Source organism: Xiphias gladius, chromosome 22 (genome assembly GCF_016859285.1).
Source record: "Xiphias gladius isolate SHS-SW01 ecotype Sanya breed wild chromosome 22, ASM1685928v1, whole genome shotgun sequence".
NCBI lineage: Eukaryota > Metazoa > Chordata > Actinopteri > Istiophoriformes > Xiphiidae > Xiphias > Xiphias gladius.
Genome location: NC_053421.1, coordinates 12,682,437 through 12,696,977, shown reverse-complemented (window position 1 = coordinate 12,696,977; position 14,541 = coordinate 12,682,437). Strand labels below are relative to the sequence as shown.

The 14,541-nt window shown below is 38.4% G+C and overlaps 1 protein-coding gene across 1 annotated transcript in view; it reads left to right on the top strand.

Moving 5' to 3' along the window:
* LOC120784746 (transmembrane protein 65-like) overlaps positions 1-13,023 on the top strand; it is a 38,262-nt gene extending 25,239 nt beyond the window's left edge. Inside the window, exons 6-8 of the mRNA XM_040118798.1 lie at positions 2,785-2,827; positions 9,717-9,822; positions 10,649-13,023. Of these exons, the coding sequence (XP_039974732.1) occupies positions 2,785-2,827; positions 9,717-9,822; positions 10,649-10,780 (281 nt within the window). The 3' untranslated portion in view covers positions 10,781-13,023. The remainder of the gene's footprint in view (positions 1-2,784; positions 2,828-9,716; positions 9,823-10,648) is intronic.
* The last annotated feature ends 1,518 nt before the right edge of the window (positions 13,024-14,541 follow it).

The following is a 14,541-nucleotide window of genomic DNA, read 5'->3' as shown; positions in this document are numbered from 1 at the left end:
ATGTATATAATACAATTAATGTTCATCAAGTTATGTGTTATGTATTGTATGTCAGGTCTTGACTCTCGGAAGATAAGCTGATTGCCATGGCATCAGATAATGGGGATTCTTCTAATAAATAAACAAATAAAAAAACACACCTCCTTTTTAATAACCTTGAGGCTCTAACTTAAGTAACTTCACTATAGAAATTAACCAGTTCTTCTTTTAATTTGAAAGAAACTATCTGTAAGGATTGTTCTGCAATGACAAATATAACAGCAAAGAGAGAGAAATAAAAAGTTTATTTGAATTTTCAAAAAAAATAGAAATATTGCTATGAATTATAATACATCTAAAGTGAAGTTTAGTATCATCCTCCATATTTTAGAGAGAATAGAATGAGAAAAAGTTTGACTCAGGTCAGTCCTCTCTGTCTAAATGCAAATAGGTGTGAAACTAACTTTAAAAAAATTATTTTGCTGTGTGCTGCAGCCAGTTATTTAGTTATGTTACTTATTATGTGGTGCACATAGAAACGCCCAGCCCACTTGGACTCAAAAGTCACCTAAAAAGTATTGTTGCTGCAGTGAACATAACCTATTACATTTACCATTACAAACAAAGAACCAAATTTGCCAGAAAAGTTACTCCTCTAAAGCATAGCTCAGGTTTTTTTTTCGATCATCCAATCAGAAAAACTGGAAACACATTGTTCTTACATGCGTAGCCCTTAAATCATCGTATAGTGAAAAATGAAACTTAGTTACACATGAAATTCATCTTCAATCTCACCTAAATCACATAATGATCAATTCTTCTCTCCTCATGGAGCCCATCTGATTCACTGATTTACAGTCTGACTGGGATCCTGCCCAGTGCAAATATTTTTTTGTTCTGTGAAAAATACCACAACGATCTCCTCATGTAGCCCAAATCTACTGTGTTTTGGCACCAACATATTGGCCGGGTAATAAAAACTTGCACACTTTCCTTCCTGTGACCCTGCCTCTCTCTTTCCGCTCTGAAGTTGTGATGACGTCTTTTTCACAGTGTAACAAGCTAACATATTTGATTAGAGCCAAATACAAATAACCTGCAACTTATTAACATAGATGCTTTGTAGCAGCAGGCAGGTGAGTCTCTCTTCAACCAGGTCAGGGTCATAGACCTGCTGAGACACAGTAAACACACACAGACTGTTTTCCCTAATTAGACTGCGACTCTTTAGAGTCTTATCTGAATTCCTAATTAATGTGGGGGCAGGTCCTGTGGGTGTTTTTGTTCAGATGTATGACTACAGATTGTTAGTAGGCAGAAAGTAGCTGCAGCCAGTGAATGCTTGTTTGGATACATTATTAACTGTTTTCAACCTCGTTGCTACTTTAGCTCAAAGAGCAGATTCAAGCACTAAAGACCCCCTGCCAGAGCAAGATGGAGATTCTGCATTAACAGAGATGGCACTGCTGCTTTGTTTCAGTTCCCCTAAGCGTTTCTGTGCCTCTGCAGCAATACTCTGAACTCAGGGTCATTGATAACAGAGGGAACACAAGCAAAGCACAGACTTTATTCTCTCTTTTAGGAGCAGCAACTACAGCAACCTAAAAGCAACAGAACAAGCAGATTCTTTGAGGCAACGTCTCCCAACTCTTGGTCTTCTACTCTCCAGAACTACTCTGTTCTCTTACTGACAGAGACCAGAAAATATGGAGGCGTAATGATACTTAGGTCTGTTCCTTGGTCCTGTTTCATTTTGTCATTTCAACATATCCCCATCCCCTTCTCCTCGGCCACTTTGTGATCTGCTGCTCACATTCTTCATGTGAAGTTATTGGTCAACAGCGATATGGGCTTCAGCAGTTCATCTGCCTCATCAATGAGCCCAGAATGCACTGTGGTTGTCCGTCATATCCTGTGCTAAAACCAACATGGTAAAAATAAGTAGCGTATGGTTATTGTAAAAGAAATTACTGACCCATATTTGATCTGTGCCCTTTATATTCAGAATTGATTATTAGGTTTTATGGTTAGTTACAGGCTAAACGTTATGGTTCAAAAAAGCTGCTTCTTGCTTCTTGCTCTGGTCCTCTGCAATGACAGTGCCAACCCAGGAGATACTCTATGGTTTAATATCATCCAGGACCAAAGATAAATAGAGGAAGGCATGGGAAGATAATTGAATTGCTTGTCTCTGTCCAGCTAATAGCCAAGACCTCACCCTCAGTTACAGATACATGCTTTACAGTCCTGTCACTACTGTCCAAAAAGGGCACAGTATTTCTGATGCTGTAACTACAATACACCCACACTGTCTCCCAGTATTTGCACGTCCTTTGTTGCTCACAACTTGTTATTCACTACATCTTTTGTCCAAATGTCATGCTGCGCAAAACAAATTACATTTGCCAAAGCAATTCATCCCTCTTACTGTGTATCTCTGACAAACTATACCACAAAGGCAAACTAATTAGGCCTAAACGGTTCTTTGCCTCTGTGTCATCCATTACAATTGTGAAACTTAAAACTCAGTTATAGTACCTTACATGCATTATATTGTTATCGAATTTATTAACCTGTCAAGTTGAATGATGCCACAAAATCTGCTGGCAGATGAATCCAGGCACAGCCCAGTGAATGGCAGACAAAAAAATTCTCTCATCTTTTTTTTTTTTTTTTCTTTCAAAATTCAGTTTCCAGACAAACACATTCTGTATTTTGTGCTTTTTGGCTGTCCTCGAGATGAACTTCAGTTTCCTGACTCGTTTTGTAATCATGTCTCTCTCTCTTCTCACTTTTTTTTTATAGCTGCTGCCCTTGGCAACCTGGTGTCTGATCTGGCAGGACTCGGGTGAGAATTTCACACATTCACAAAGCAACACACACATGCTCACACACAAGCACACAAACATAGGCAGCTGTTCTCCTTAATGTTTCTGCAAACCATGGCAGGTTGTAGGAGGACCAAAATTCAGATACAAAAATATATAAAGAGTCCCTTTTTTTAATGACTTTTTTAATGACATTAAAAAGGTAGAGGTTTAACCATCACGCTCTACTCCCTTTAGTGCAGGCTGTCATTAAATTGTTTAGTATTAAACGGTAAGTATTGAATTTAGCCCAGAGGAAGATAAGCAGGAGCAGCAAGTGAGAAAATGAAATACATCCACCAAAGGCTCGGACTGTTGCTGTGCAAAGCATATTACCATGAATCAGAAAAGCCTAATTATTTAAACTTATCAGTGTGGTTTGATTAAATGAAGACAATGTGAACAAGGTGTGTATAAATGAGGAGTATACAGCCTGACTTAAACAGCCATTTCTGAGCTGATCAGGTAATGTTACAGCTGTAGAAAAACAAACCTTGCATAACTAAATACTGAATATGTAGAAGATAACCGTCACGTGGTCCATCCCACAAAATATGTTGAACCTAATTTTGGATCTGTTGGCACTAGTCCTTGATTATTAAAATACAGACATTTATGTCAGCTCCATTCATTTAAAAGCTAGAAAAATACATTGTTTTACAAATCATTTGAATCTTAAATCACTTAAGAAATTATTTAAAGAACATTCTGATGTGCTCCTCACTTACTTAACCATAGTGGGATTATATTGGATTTTGTTGAACTGAGAGTTGGGAGGATTTTATGCAACATTATTTACTGGTTGTCTGTAAACAGTCAAAGTCTGATCAGTCTGGTTAACATGTAATGTCTTGAAGCATTATCAAGATTTGAGTGGTATAGAAGGAAGTACAATTTTTGCATAACTATGCACATAGTTATCCATTGCCGTGGTTGTAATACCTGTATTATGCTCTGTTGTAATATAGACTGTATATTTTAATGCTGACATATAAAACCCCAGTTTCACAAGAAGTTAAAAAAAAATATCCAACCTCACTATAAGTACTTCAGTACTGAGCCAGGAGTCAAGAATTGTTTTGATCTCTGCTTTCCTCCTCCGGCTGTCTTCATTGTTATATTCTTTCCACTGACAGAAACAGAGTAAAACAAAACCATTATTGTTGCTCCAAAATTATGCTGTGAAAAGGAATCAGATCAACAACTACCAAGTCTGATTCCACTATGTGATCAGGTTTGATCAATAAAAGCACGATGAGTTCAATGTCAACTGGAAGCTGATCATCGTTTGTCCCAGAAAAGACAGCAATGTGTCTTAGATCCTTTCAGATGATAGCACTGCCCTATAAGGTTCAGACAGCCGATTCGTGACTATTGTCCCCTTCATCAACCCGCTTCACGAGCTTAACCAACCGTAACTCTTACAACAATAGAAGAGTCCTCCAACCATGTACCATCAACATTCTGTTGGTTGTATTCCAGCGATCATTAGTAACATGACAGATTATTGTTCTTGTTTAAATACAGAGAGAGTCAGCAAAACAGACAATAAATAGAGAGACACCATAGAGACTCTGCTGCTGCCTTCTCACCGTTTCAGTTTGATTGATTAGCTCAGTTGCTGTGGCGCCTTCAAACACTCTCAGTAGAGACACTCACAGTACTGCTTCTGTTTGTGCGTCTGCATTTGCCACTCAATCATAACTGGAAAGTGGAGCCCCTGTGGTCAGTTTCTCAAGGTGAGACTCGATTATACCGGACAATTATTTTTTATTATTTTTACTTTGATAGATTTACAGCAGTGAGTGTGACGGCTATTTGTCTGCTGCACAAGCATATTAATTCCTTCAGGTGTCTTTCACTGCAACATTTGCATTACAGCGTTTGTTCATTTCAAAGACAAAAGGCTTAGGTGGAAGCTCGGGAGACGTCTTGCTGAGGTTGTGGGTAAACTTGAATCCGAAGCTGACAGATGAGGAGACCCCAGATTCCACTTGACTGCACGCTTGATGCAGTATTGGTATTTACTTTGCTGAGCTCCATACTGCTCCATACATTCAAGTGAACTTCTTGAATAGTGAATAGCTTTTTGGAGCAGTTGTTGCGGCACCGGGTTAGAGATAGTTGGTGGCATGGCAGAGTAAAAGATCTGATTCCTGTGCCTTTAAGTTTTAAGCATGATTAACTTATCACTACTAGATTGACTATGTACTAGGGCTGCAACAAACTATAATTTTCAGTGTTGAATAATCTGCCTTCTGAATTGATCAAATGTTCTTTCTATGTAGCTAAGATAACCAGCAAATATTCAGAATTGATTAGGTGGAACCAGTTACTTACTAAGATGATTTTTCTGTTGATTGACTGATTGCTTGACTAACCGTTGCATTTTTAGTTAAGACTCTGGGCCGTTCTCAACCTTTATTTATTGTTACCAGTTAACAAGAAATGACAAAATACCTGACTTATGAGTCTACCCTTGTACCCATAAATGTGCATATTTTGTAGGCTGTTTCCTGTAATTGGCTTGGATTACATTCTCACTCCAAACAAACAGCACTGCGGTTCACTTGGAAGAACAACAAGCTCCCCGTTCTCAGGCAGTCAGAGTCTAATGCTTTTTAGTTCTCACGTGCCTAAATGAGCTAAGTTAAAAGCTCAAGAGATCAATCAAAACACTCCCAATGTGCTTAGTGTGAGCCTCAGCCTCCTTTAGTCTCCAATTGCTGGAAAGAGTAAAAAACAAAAAAAATTGCTTATTTGTCTGTCAGAGACCTTTCATTTCGGTTTTGTTCCATCAGTGTATGAGAAGAGTGGTCATACAGAAATAGTGGAGAAAGATGAATCACAGAAATATCTACTGGACCTTTCTGTCAGTGTAAACTGAGTTATTTGGTGGACTCTTGAATTTCATTTCATTTGAAGGTTTCACTATAAAACCTTTTCTAGCAACTTATTAGACCAATAAATTGCTCAGATCCCTGGTATTTTCTATTTCTATTGATGTAAACCAACATTTTTGCAGGCACACTAAGATTGTAATGTGTTTCGGATAATTCTATAAACCTGTAGTCCGAGGAAAGTGCTTTACTACCAATTTTGGACATTAAAAAGAAGTATTGTAAATAATTTCAAACTGTATTGCTTTACTATCAAAGTGTGACTACTTGTAGATAGTTATAGAGCATTTCAGGTAATTTCCACTTCTGTACTGACAGTTGATGGAGAGAAACGGGAAGCACGGAGGCGAGAGCACGGAAAAATGAAGATGACATGACAAATGAAGAAGATGTAAAACAGACTCAAACCCCCGTTTATGCACACATGAACCTGCTAATCCACCAGAACTCCCAGTGAAAGTTGAAGACACCTACCTTTCCACAAAAGCATGATTTCTCACTCATGTTATTGAACAGCACAAATAGACGTAGCTGCCGCTACAGCAGGTTCTTCAAGAGTCTTTTTGCTCAATATTGTAGTGATTATCTTGCAGTGATTGCTGGTAAATCCTCCCACTCATTGTCTGTTTTCCTCATTCAAATGACACTAACTGAGCTCTGCTGCTCCAGGTCTCTGCTCTTGTACAGAATTTAGGTTGTGTTTGTGCGTGTGCATGTTTTTCATGTGTGTGAGTTCATGCTTGGGTGCATGTGTAAGATTCTACTGCATGCATGCGTGTGTTTTGACAGATGTAGCAAACTAGCTGAATCTAGCTGAAGTCCATAATTGAGCTCATGAGTCACTCTGACCGCTCAGTCACTTGTTACTGATGCTCCTGTCCAGCTTGGTCTAAGCTGCTGTTTGTGTTTCTTATGCCCACAGTGCATCAGTGGCTTTCTGGGGCAGACAAGGGGCCTTGAAAAGCATCGGTGTTCCTTTTGGTGATGTTACAGAAAACTGGAGAAAAAGCTTAGAGAAGACACATGAGTGGTTTCCAGAGAATAAAAAGTGGGGACCCACATTTGACTCCCAGTGTGTGACACCTCTACCTTACACCTTTTGCATTCTGGGATAAATTGCAGAATATCCCATGACCTTGCATTATATAAAGCGTTTGAAGTTAGTAAATGAATAGATGATTGAAAGTTAGATTTCTCAGATTTTTTGGTCGGGATTAACATGGTGCGATACTTCATTGATCCCCTCAGGGAAGATCTTGTTTTGCTTGCCTTCCTCTAAGGGGGTTTAGAGCCAGTATCTGTAACAGCCCAAAGGGGCTCAGTGTTTTGCCCAAGGATACTTTTAAATTGTGGCTTAAGCAGAGTTTTTCAGTTGAAGGATGAACTCTTCAACGACTCTCAAACATTCAACTACCCATTTTGAAACACACCATATTTACCATCAGCTGTAGTTCATTAATCATTGAAACATTTTTGCTGATTTGATGCACATCCCTGCCAAAGGAGCCATTGCTTCATGCATCAAACTGTTTCCCAGAAATCACAAATCGTAAATCTACTTTTGTAGATTGTAAAGCATTTCAATTTAGTTTTTATTGCTTGTGATTGAATCATTTCAGCATTTCAACATTTCAGTTTTTGAACACTGCAGTCTTTCGTTTTCTCATGCAGACCTGAGTTCTTTTGCCTTCCGCTTTTGCAAGTGTGTGAAATATATTTTACAAGGAGATTAGAAATTAATTCTCTGACTGTGAAACTGGAGACTCAATCCTGCCCCCTGTTGCCATGATAGAGTTTGACAACATAATTCATTATAGGGCTTGAGGTGCACATAGACACACATGCCTCTCAACACAGACACTTGTCTCCATATTTTTCTTTTAGATATGCCACTCGCTACTTATCTCTCCCCAGGCTCCAGCCGCAGCTAATTTGTGTGGGCAGTGAACTGAGGATCCATTGGTGCCGGTGAATGAACCGGACCTGGGTCAAAATATTTCTTATCTCACACTGGAGCTGCTAGACCTGCACCATATTTAAGTGCTTCAGCAGCCTCAGACTGGACACGAGTCATGTGTCAGTAAAGAACAGCAGCTCACCGTATTAAATAATAAATGTTAGTTATTAGAAATAATAATTTTCAGTTTCAGTTTCAGTCTGGTCAGAAATATTAGAGAGACATGGCAGCTTATCAAACTCTAACCAAAATGAAACTCTTATCATCAGCTCTTGTTGGAGAATAAAATCTTTGGATGGTGAGGTATTAAACAGTATTTTAAATGTGACACATTTTTAGTCTTCTTGCCAGAAACTAAGGTCTTTTTAATGTTTATATTTAAAATCTCCAGGTGCTACAGTCTGTTCTGAATCCTTTTTTGTCGCTAGAACATTTTGATTTCCCAAAAGATGGCATGAAATTACAATTCTGTCTTGTTATTAAACCAGGCAAATTTGCCTATAATTATGGCCAGAAGTGATATTGTTCTTATTTTAATCATTTTTTCATTACTTTTTGCTCACAACCTTTATAGATGGAGCCAATAGAGGTATGTGATTTATATATATAAGGGACCGAGGATGAGGCGACACAGAACAGGGGCACAGAACTCTTCATATGTTCATAGACGTACAGTATTATTCAGTGCTCCACATCAAACAAAACTTTCCACTTAAAATTGAAATGAACAACAAAAAAGTTTTGAATGATTAATTGTTACTGTGTTACTCGGTCAACACTGTCCTGTCCTCTACAATCTGTCTTTGCTCCGTCATCTGTGTAAAGTGCTGAAGAGTTCTGGAAAGGATTTTATTTATTCACACCAGAGGCTCTCTCTCTCTCTCTTTCTCCCTCTTTTTCTCTCATTATAGCTGATATTTGACGTCATGCCGCAATAATTAATAATGGCAAAGAGCAGATTGGAACATTAATTTACGGATTTATTTTGTTTGCGGTTATTATCGATTATTTTGGTCATTAACTTTGAGTATTTTGGGTGATGAGTCAAGGAAAGAGCGTCACGTTTGCATATTAAGATGCACCATTCATCATCAAGAACATTACTTTTCAGTTTTACAAGTGCGTTTGCCTTATGATGTCTTAAAAAGTCCCGCCAGCCTGCCCCATCCACAACCAGTCAGCTACATGTAGTGAGACTGGTGGTTAAATAAGCAAACACCTGCTAGCTGCTTCTTTGGAATTTTTGGTTCCACGTTGGTGATGAACTTTACATTATGTGGTTGTTTCCTTTGCGATATCACCCACAGCAGTAACGTGCAGAAAATATCTCTCATGTATTATGTTTGTAGCCAGGTTGATGCAGTTCTACAGAATCTTTTAAGAACAGTTTGTTCCTTTCTGCAGAGGAGATGAGCAGGAAGTAGAGAAATACAGAGAGGCAGATGGAGGAAGTGTGAGAAAGTGTCACTCCATTGGTGGTTTAAAAGATCATGACGTAATACAGAAAAATATCAAAAGGAGACTATTATGTGAAACTGCAACAAAGTAAACACGAATAAGCAGTTCTAAATTTAAACTAGATATGAATTACAGAATTTTATTTTCCATCATTTTCATTGTGGCCCTGTTTCCTTTGATGTTTTTTTCTTAACATTTGACTAAAATCTGAAGCTTAGAGCTGAGAGCTGCACACTCACATAGCTATTCTCTCCTCATAAGACTAGAATCATGGGATACAGAGTTTATAGAATGCAAGTATATAATAAGTCTATTACTGATTCGAGTTTCTGTTGTGTTTGAACAGACTTTTCAATGTCATGAAATGTCACAATGAAATAAGGATAAAATTCTTCTCTTGACAAAAAGTGAGGACATTTTATTACTGTTTCACCTTAAAGGTTCACTGAAGAGAAGAGATTTATTTTTGCAGCTCACTTTTACATTAAATTACAGTGTAAAGTTTGATTCTTCTTTCTCTGCTTCTTGTTCATATCTGTCTCTCCCTCTCTTCAGGTTGGCAGGTTATGTGGAGGCCCTGGCATCTCGGCTGGGGATGCAGATTCCTGACCTGAGCCCAAAACAGGCTGACATGTGGCAGACCAGAGTCAGCTCTCACGCGGTTGGTACCATCATTCCTCACTAAAGCTCACAACCCTTAACCCCGCCTGTGCTCTCTAACTGTCTCTGTCACTCTTTTAATTTAACAGGACCTAAACCCCATGTCACATTTTTTCAGTCGTGTGTGTGTGTGTGTGTGTGTGTGTGTGTGTGTGTGTGTGTGTGTGTGTGTGTGTGTGTGTGTGTGTGTGTGTGTGTGTGTGAAAGACTCAGACTAATAAACACTCAACATAAACCCAGTAAGGTTGGATATTATTGAGCCTGCTGGAGAGAGCATTTTGATCGGTTCCATTTGTTGTGTAGTAGTAAACATCAACCCAGGTCAGGTCTTTGTACCTTAAAAAACGGAAACATAAGTGTTTGTGATGTGCCCTTTCGATCACACGCTCATTCTGCAAGGAAATTAGACCTGAGTGGTTTTGAATATGCTTTGACTGCTGAAGTGTGTAATGTAATTAGCTTTAATTAGCTTCAGTGACTAGTGTAGCACTAAAACGCTCCTGGCTGGTTGTGAAAGGTCGTGCCAATCGTTCTGACATGTTAGGAAATACTTGTTTTGTTTTCTTGCAAGCACATATAGAAAACATGTCAAAGTGTAATGGGAAATCAATGTGTAAGCCTTTGGACATTTAGAGTAGTTGTTTTCAGGCCTTGGTAATCTTTCCTTGCACCCTTTGCCAGTTCAGTCTTTCAGTAAGCAGGACAGGTGCTGCATGAGAAGATTTAGTACAATTAGATGATGATAAATCTTCCATGTGCATTGGTAAATGTAGACCAAACTGGACTTAAGGCTCAGTATAATCGTACTTTCATTCTCCTATGTTTAGGGTAAAGCCATTGGCGTTGGCATCGGCTGTATCCTGGGCATGTTTCCTCTCCTGTTCTTCAAAGACGACGATGAGAAGAAAGAAGGCCCGGTGGAGACGCCACCTGCTCCGATAGAGAGTGGCAAAAACTGAAACTGTCCACTTGCCGGAGACAAATACTATTTGGAATCCATTAGAATACTTTAGACCAGGACTGATTGGCCTCGCCTGGTGGACTGGAGTGTATGGAAATGTCACTGAACCCCATACAGTCTAATCACTGGCTACTTTACTTTCCAAGGCTGAATCAAACTATCAAAGGTATTCTGAAGAGGATTTATTATTTGATTACAGACTTTAAACACAAGCAGAGTGACCTGACTGTCTCTTGGGGAGACATGAGACCGTTGATTCACTGGACTGCTGCTACTTCAACTATTGCACCCTCTAATGTAACCTCAATCCTGTTTTGACTGACTGACACAGGCTGAAACTCATTTATCTAACATACACTGCAGTGGCCTCTTGCTCTCCCCTGATCTGAGTCTGTTGAATGGAACAAAAACAAACATTTTACTTTAGATGTTTAGATGGCAAGAAGGGTTAAATGAAAGTTAGAGCTCCCTAAGATATCAAAGGAAACTTTGGGATCAGCGCAAGGAAGCAAAACACCATCAGATTAGGTTTCTTACATGGCATTTGGATGTTGAAGGTTTTTCGTTTATTGTCAGAAATTCCGATCACTAATAGAGGAAGACTGAATTAAGAACCATGCTATCATACAGTACATTTCAGCTTGATTCAGGAGTGTTAAAAACCAGGTCAAAGACCTCTCCTGTGTTTCCTAATCAGTTTTTGAGGGTGATGAGTCAAGGAAAGAGCGTCACGTTTGCATATTAAGATGCGCCATTCCACATCAAGAACATTACTTTTCAGTTTTACAAGTGAGTTTGCCTTATTATGTCTTAAAAAGTCCGGCCTGCTGCCCCATCCACAACCAGTCAGCTACATGTAGTGAGACTGAAGGTGGTTAAATACGCAAACACCTGTTAGCCCACAGCAGTAACGTGCAGAAAATATCTCTCATGTATTATGTTTGTAGCCAGGTTGATGCAGTTCTACAAAATCTTTTAAGAACAGTTTGTTTCTTTCTGGAGAGGAGATGAGCAGGAAGTAGAGAAATACAGAGAGGCAGGAGGAGGAAGAGTAGCTGTGGCAGAAAGATAAGACATCCCAACCCTGAACCACCTGAGACCTCTGTCCCATTTGCACTGACTCTCTGGCTCCAATACCAGTATGGTTTTTCTCCTCCTGCTCTGCACCAGCCGACCTGCAGCCAAACTACAACATGCCTCTTGCATGGTGACATAGCACCAGGCCTCTAATTCAGTTTCTATTATATTATAAGAGAGGTTTGTTACCCTCTTTTCATTCTTTGAAAAAACTGTTACTACTTTTAATACTAATGCACAACTTCATATTTTCCTGTACCTTGTTTATAATGGCTTTGTCCTACTGCCCTCTACTGGTTGAGTGTGAAAAGAGGTTTTTCAATTTAGTAGAGCTGAACAAAGTCTATCTGTAATTTGTCACTTTATCACTCTATAATTATTGTTCTCAATCATTGTTTTTATTTTGATGTGCAAAATAGGTAATATATCCTTCCTACCACTGAAACACAGTGGCAGGAAGGAAATATTTGGGATGATAGGACACTACCATCCATCCAAGTCTTAATTCAGCTGTCATTGATTTCCAATTTTTTTTTCTTATTTTTTTATTTATTTAATTTTAATTTTTTTTTTGTTTTTGTTTTTTTTGTTCTTGGCACAGGCCGCTCATCTCAGCAACAGGACTGAAGACCGTGGTTTACGGCGCTGAACCTGTCTAGAAGTTGAAATGAAAGGGAGCGGCCATTTCCTCTCAGAAAATGGATTTATTCTGATTCAGACTCGTATTCATGTATGTTCTGATCTGTATATTCCCTTTATCGCAAAGGAAAATGTTAAGAGAAGAACATATTTGTCAGCACAAAAACACCTTTGGGAGTATATTTTCAACAGCATTCTCTGACAGGAAAGACTTTGCAACTGATCTCTGTATGTTACAGTCCATTTCTATATTCACTAAACATGCTCTAAAATCTTGACACACGTACAAAGGAGACTTAACCTGTATAAGATTGTTCTAGTTATTTATCATGTGGGTAACAGTGATTCTCAACAGTGACTAAAATAAAGAAAATGTACAAAGAATTGAACATATTTATGTAGTTAGGATTTTTGATCTGATTGCTTGATTCCCACCTTGCATGCACTGCTAATAAAAAACCTAGTGTACCTGTTTACTTTGTAAGAATAATAAAAAAGGAAAAACTTGAGTATGTTTTAAAACTATGCACTGCAGCAGAATATGAATCACTGGAGATGATAAAATACAAAAATACAAGTAACTCGGGCTGGAATAGCATGCGAAGAATCTCATGTTTTCCTTTTTAGACAGCCAATGATGAGGATAAATAGTATCAAAATAGGATTGTCTGTTTTTTTGTTGCCTCGCAAAGGTTTTTGCAGATTGGTAAGTGGAGAGTGGGGAGAGCAGAGATTTAGATGGTGTTTGGAGTGGATCATACAAGGAGCAGAATGTCAGAAAAGATGACTGCTTGATGGGCAAAATATGACGACAATAATAATCGTTTTCAATAATAGTAGCATTTTACATCCTTGCATTGCAACATTAAATTGCCTGTCTCAGTGCTTTAAGACTGTCTTTAGTGCGTAGTCAGTCATGGTAAAAAAATATATCAGTGTTGAAATACTATAATTTTGGGGCTCTTTTCCCGAGATTAACTGTGCACCGCATCACTATCTATATATTTGTGTTATTAGGAGGAAAGCAAAGAAAAGCTACAGTTCACAAGCTCAGAGCACATTATCTCAATTTGATTTAATTTTATCTTGACTGAGAAAATACATCAAACTATCCTTGAAGGGCTGCCTCCTCGGTGTGTTAATACATGCAGGTGCATGAATGCTTCCTTTATGACCTTACTTTATTTTATATCTGCTGCTATTTTTCGTCAGTAAGCTGGCTATCTATAGTAAGTTGGTTAATGCAAATGCAGGTGATGAAATATGAAGTTATTTTGAAGTTCTTTTTGCTTTCAGTGTTTATATACACCTTGTCTGGTGTCACAAGATTCAGAAAGCTTTACTAGTTGGAGAATTGGAAAGGCCAGAGTCATTAGCCAAGGCATTTCGGTAAACGAAGACATTACTGTCCTACAATTTACAGGAAATGGTCCAGTATTTGTAGAACGTATTTGACAAAGTCTGTTGTTTATTTTCTCTGATCATCCAAAAGAGCTTCTTCTCAAAACTCAAAAAAAAAAAAAAACAAGAAAACAAACTATATATTCTTGAGTTGCATGTTAGAATCTTTTGAAACTGCAAAGGAGAATGGTATGAATTTTTAGACATGGTAGAGCTTTGCTGAATTTATAGAGCAATGAACGGCTGCTGTCACATCAAAACCTCCGAAGCTTCAACTTTCCAGGAACTAAGAAATAAGGGCTTTGGTTTTAACCTAGTCATCGTGGGTGTTGAGTTTGCCCACACCACTGAGGTTTGAACTGGTGGCGCAACCTGCGAGTGGCGCAGTTTTCCCAGTAATCCTCCAAACTCAAGTTAAAACATAAGAGTTACAAAAATCTTACCAATTATATATGAATTTAAGACACACAATTGAATTTTTGTCTATTCTCTAGTGCACCAGCATAAATTCTGAACATGCAGAAATTTCTCTCCATTTAGCAATGAGGATAAAGAACATTATCTTTTCGGGTGGATGACTTTATTTTGTGGCATAGTTCATGGTGCTGAAAAATTCATTATTGCTTTCTGTCAGTGCGCTGC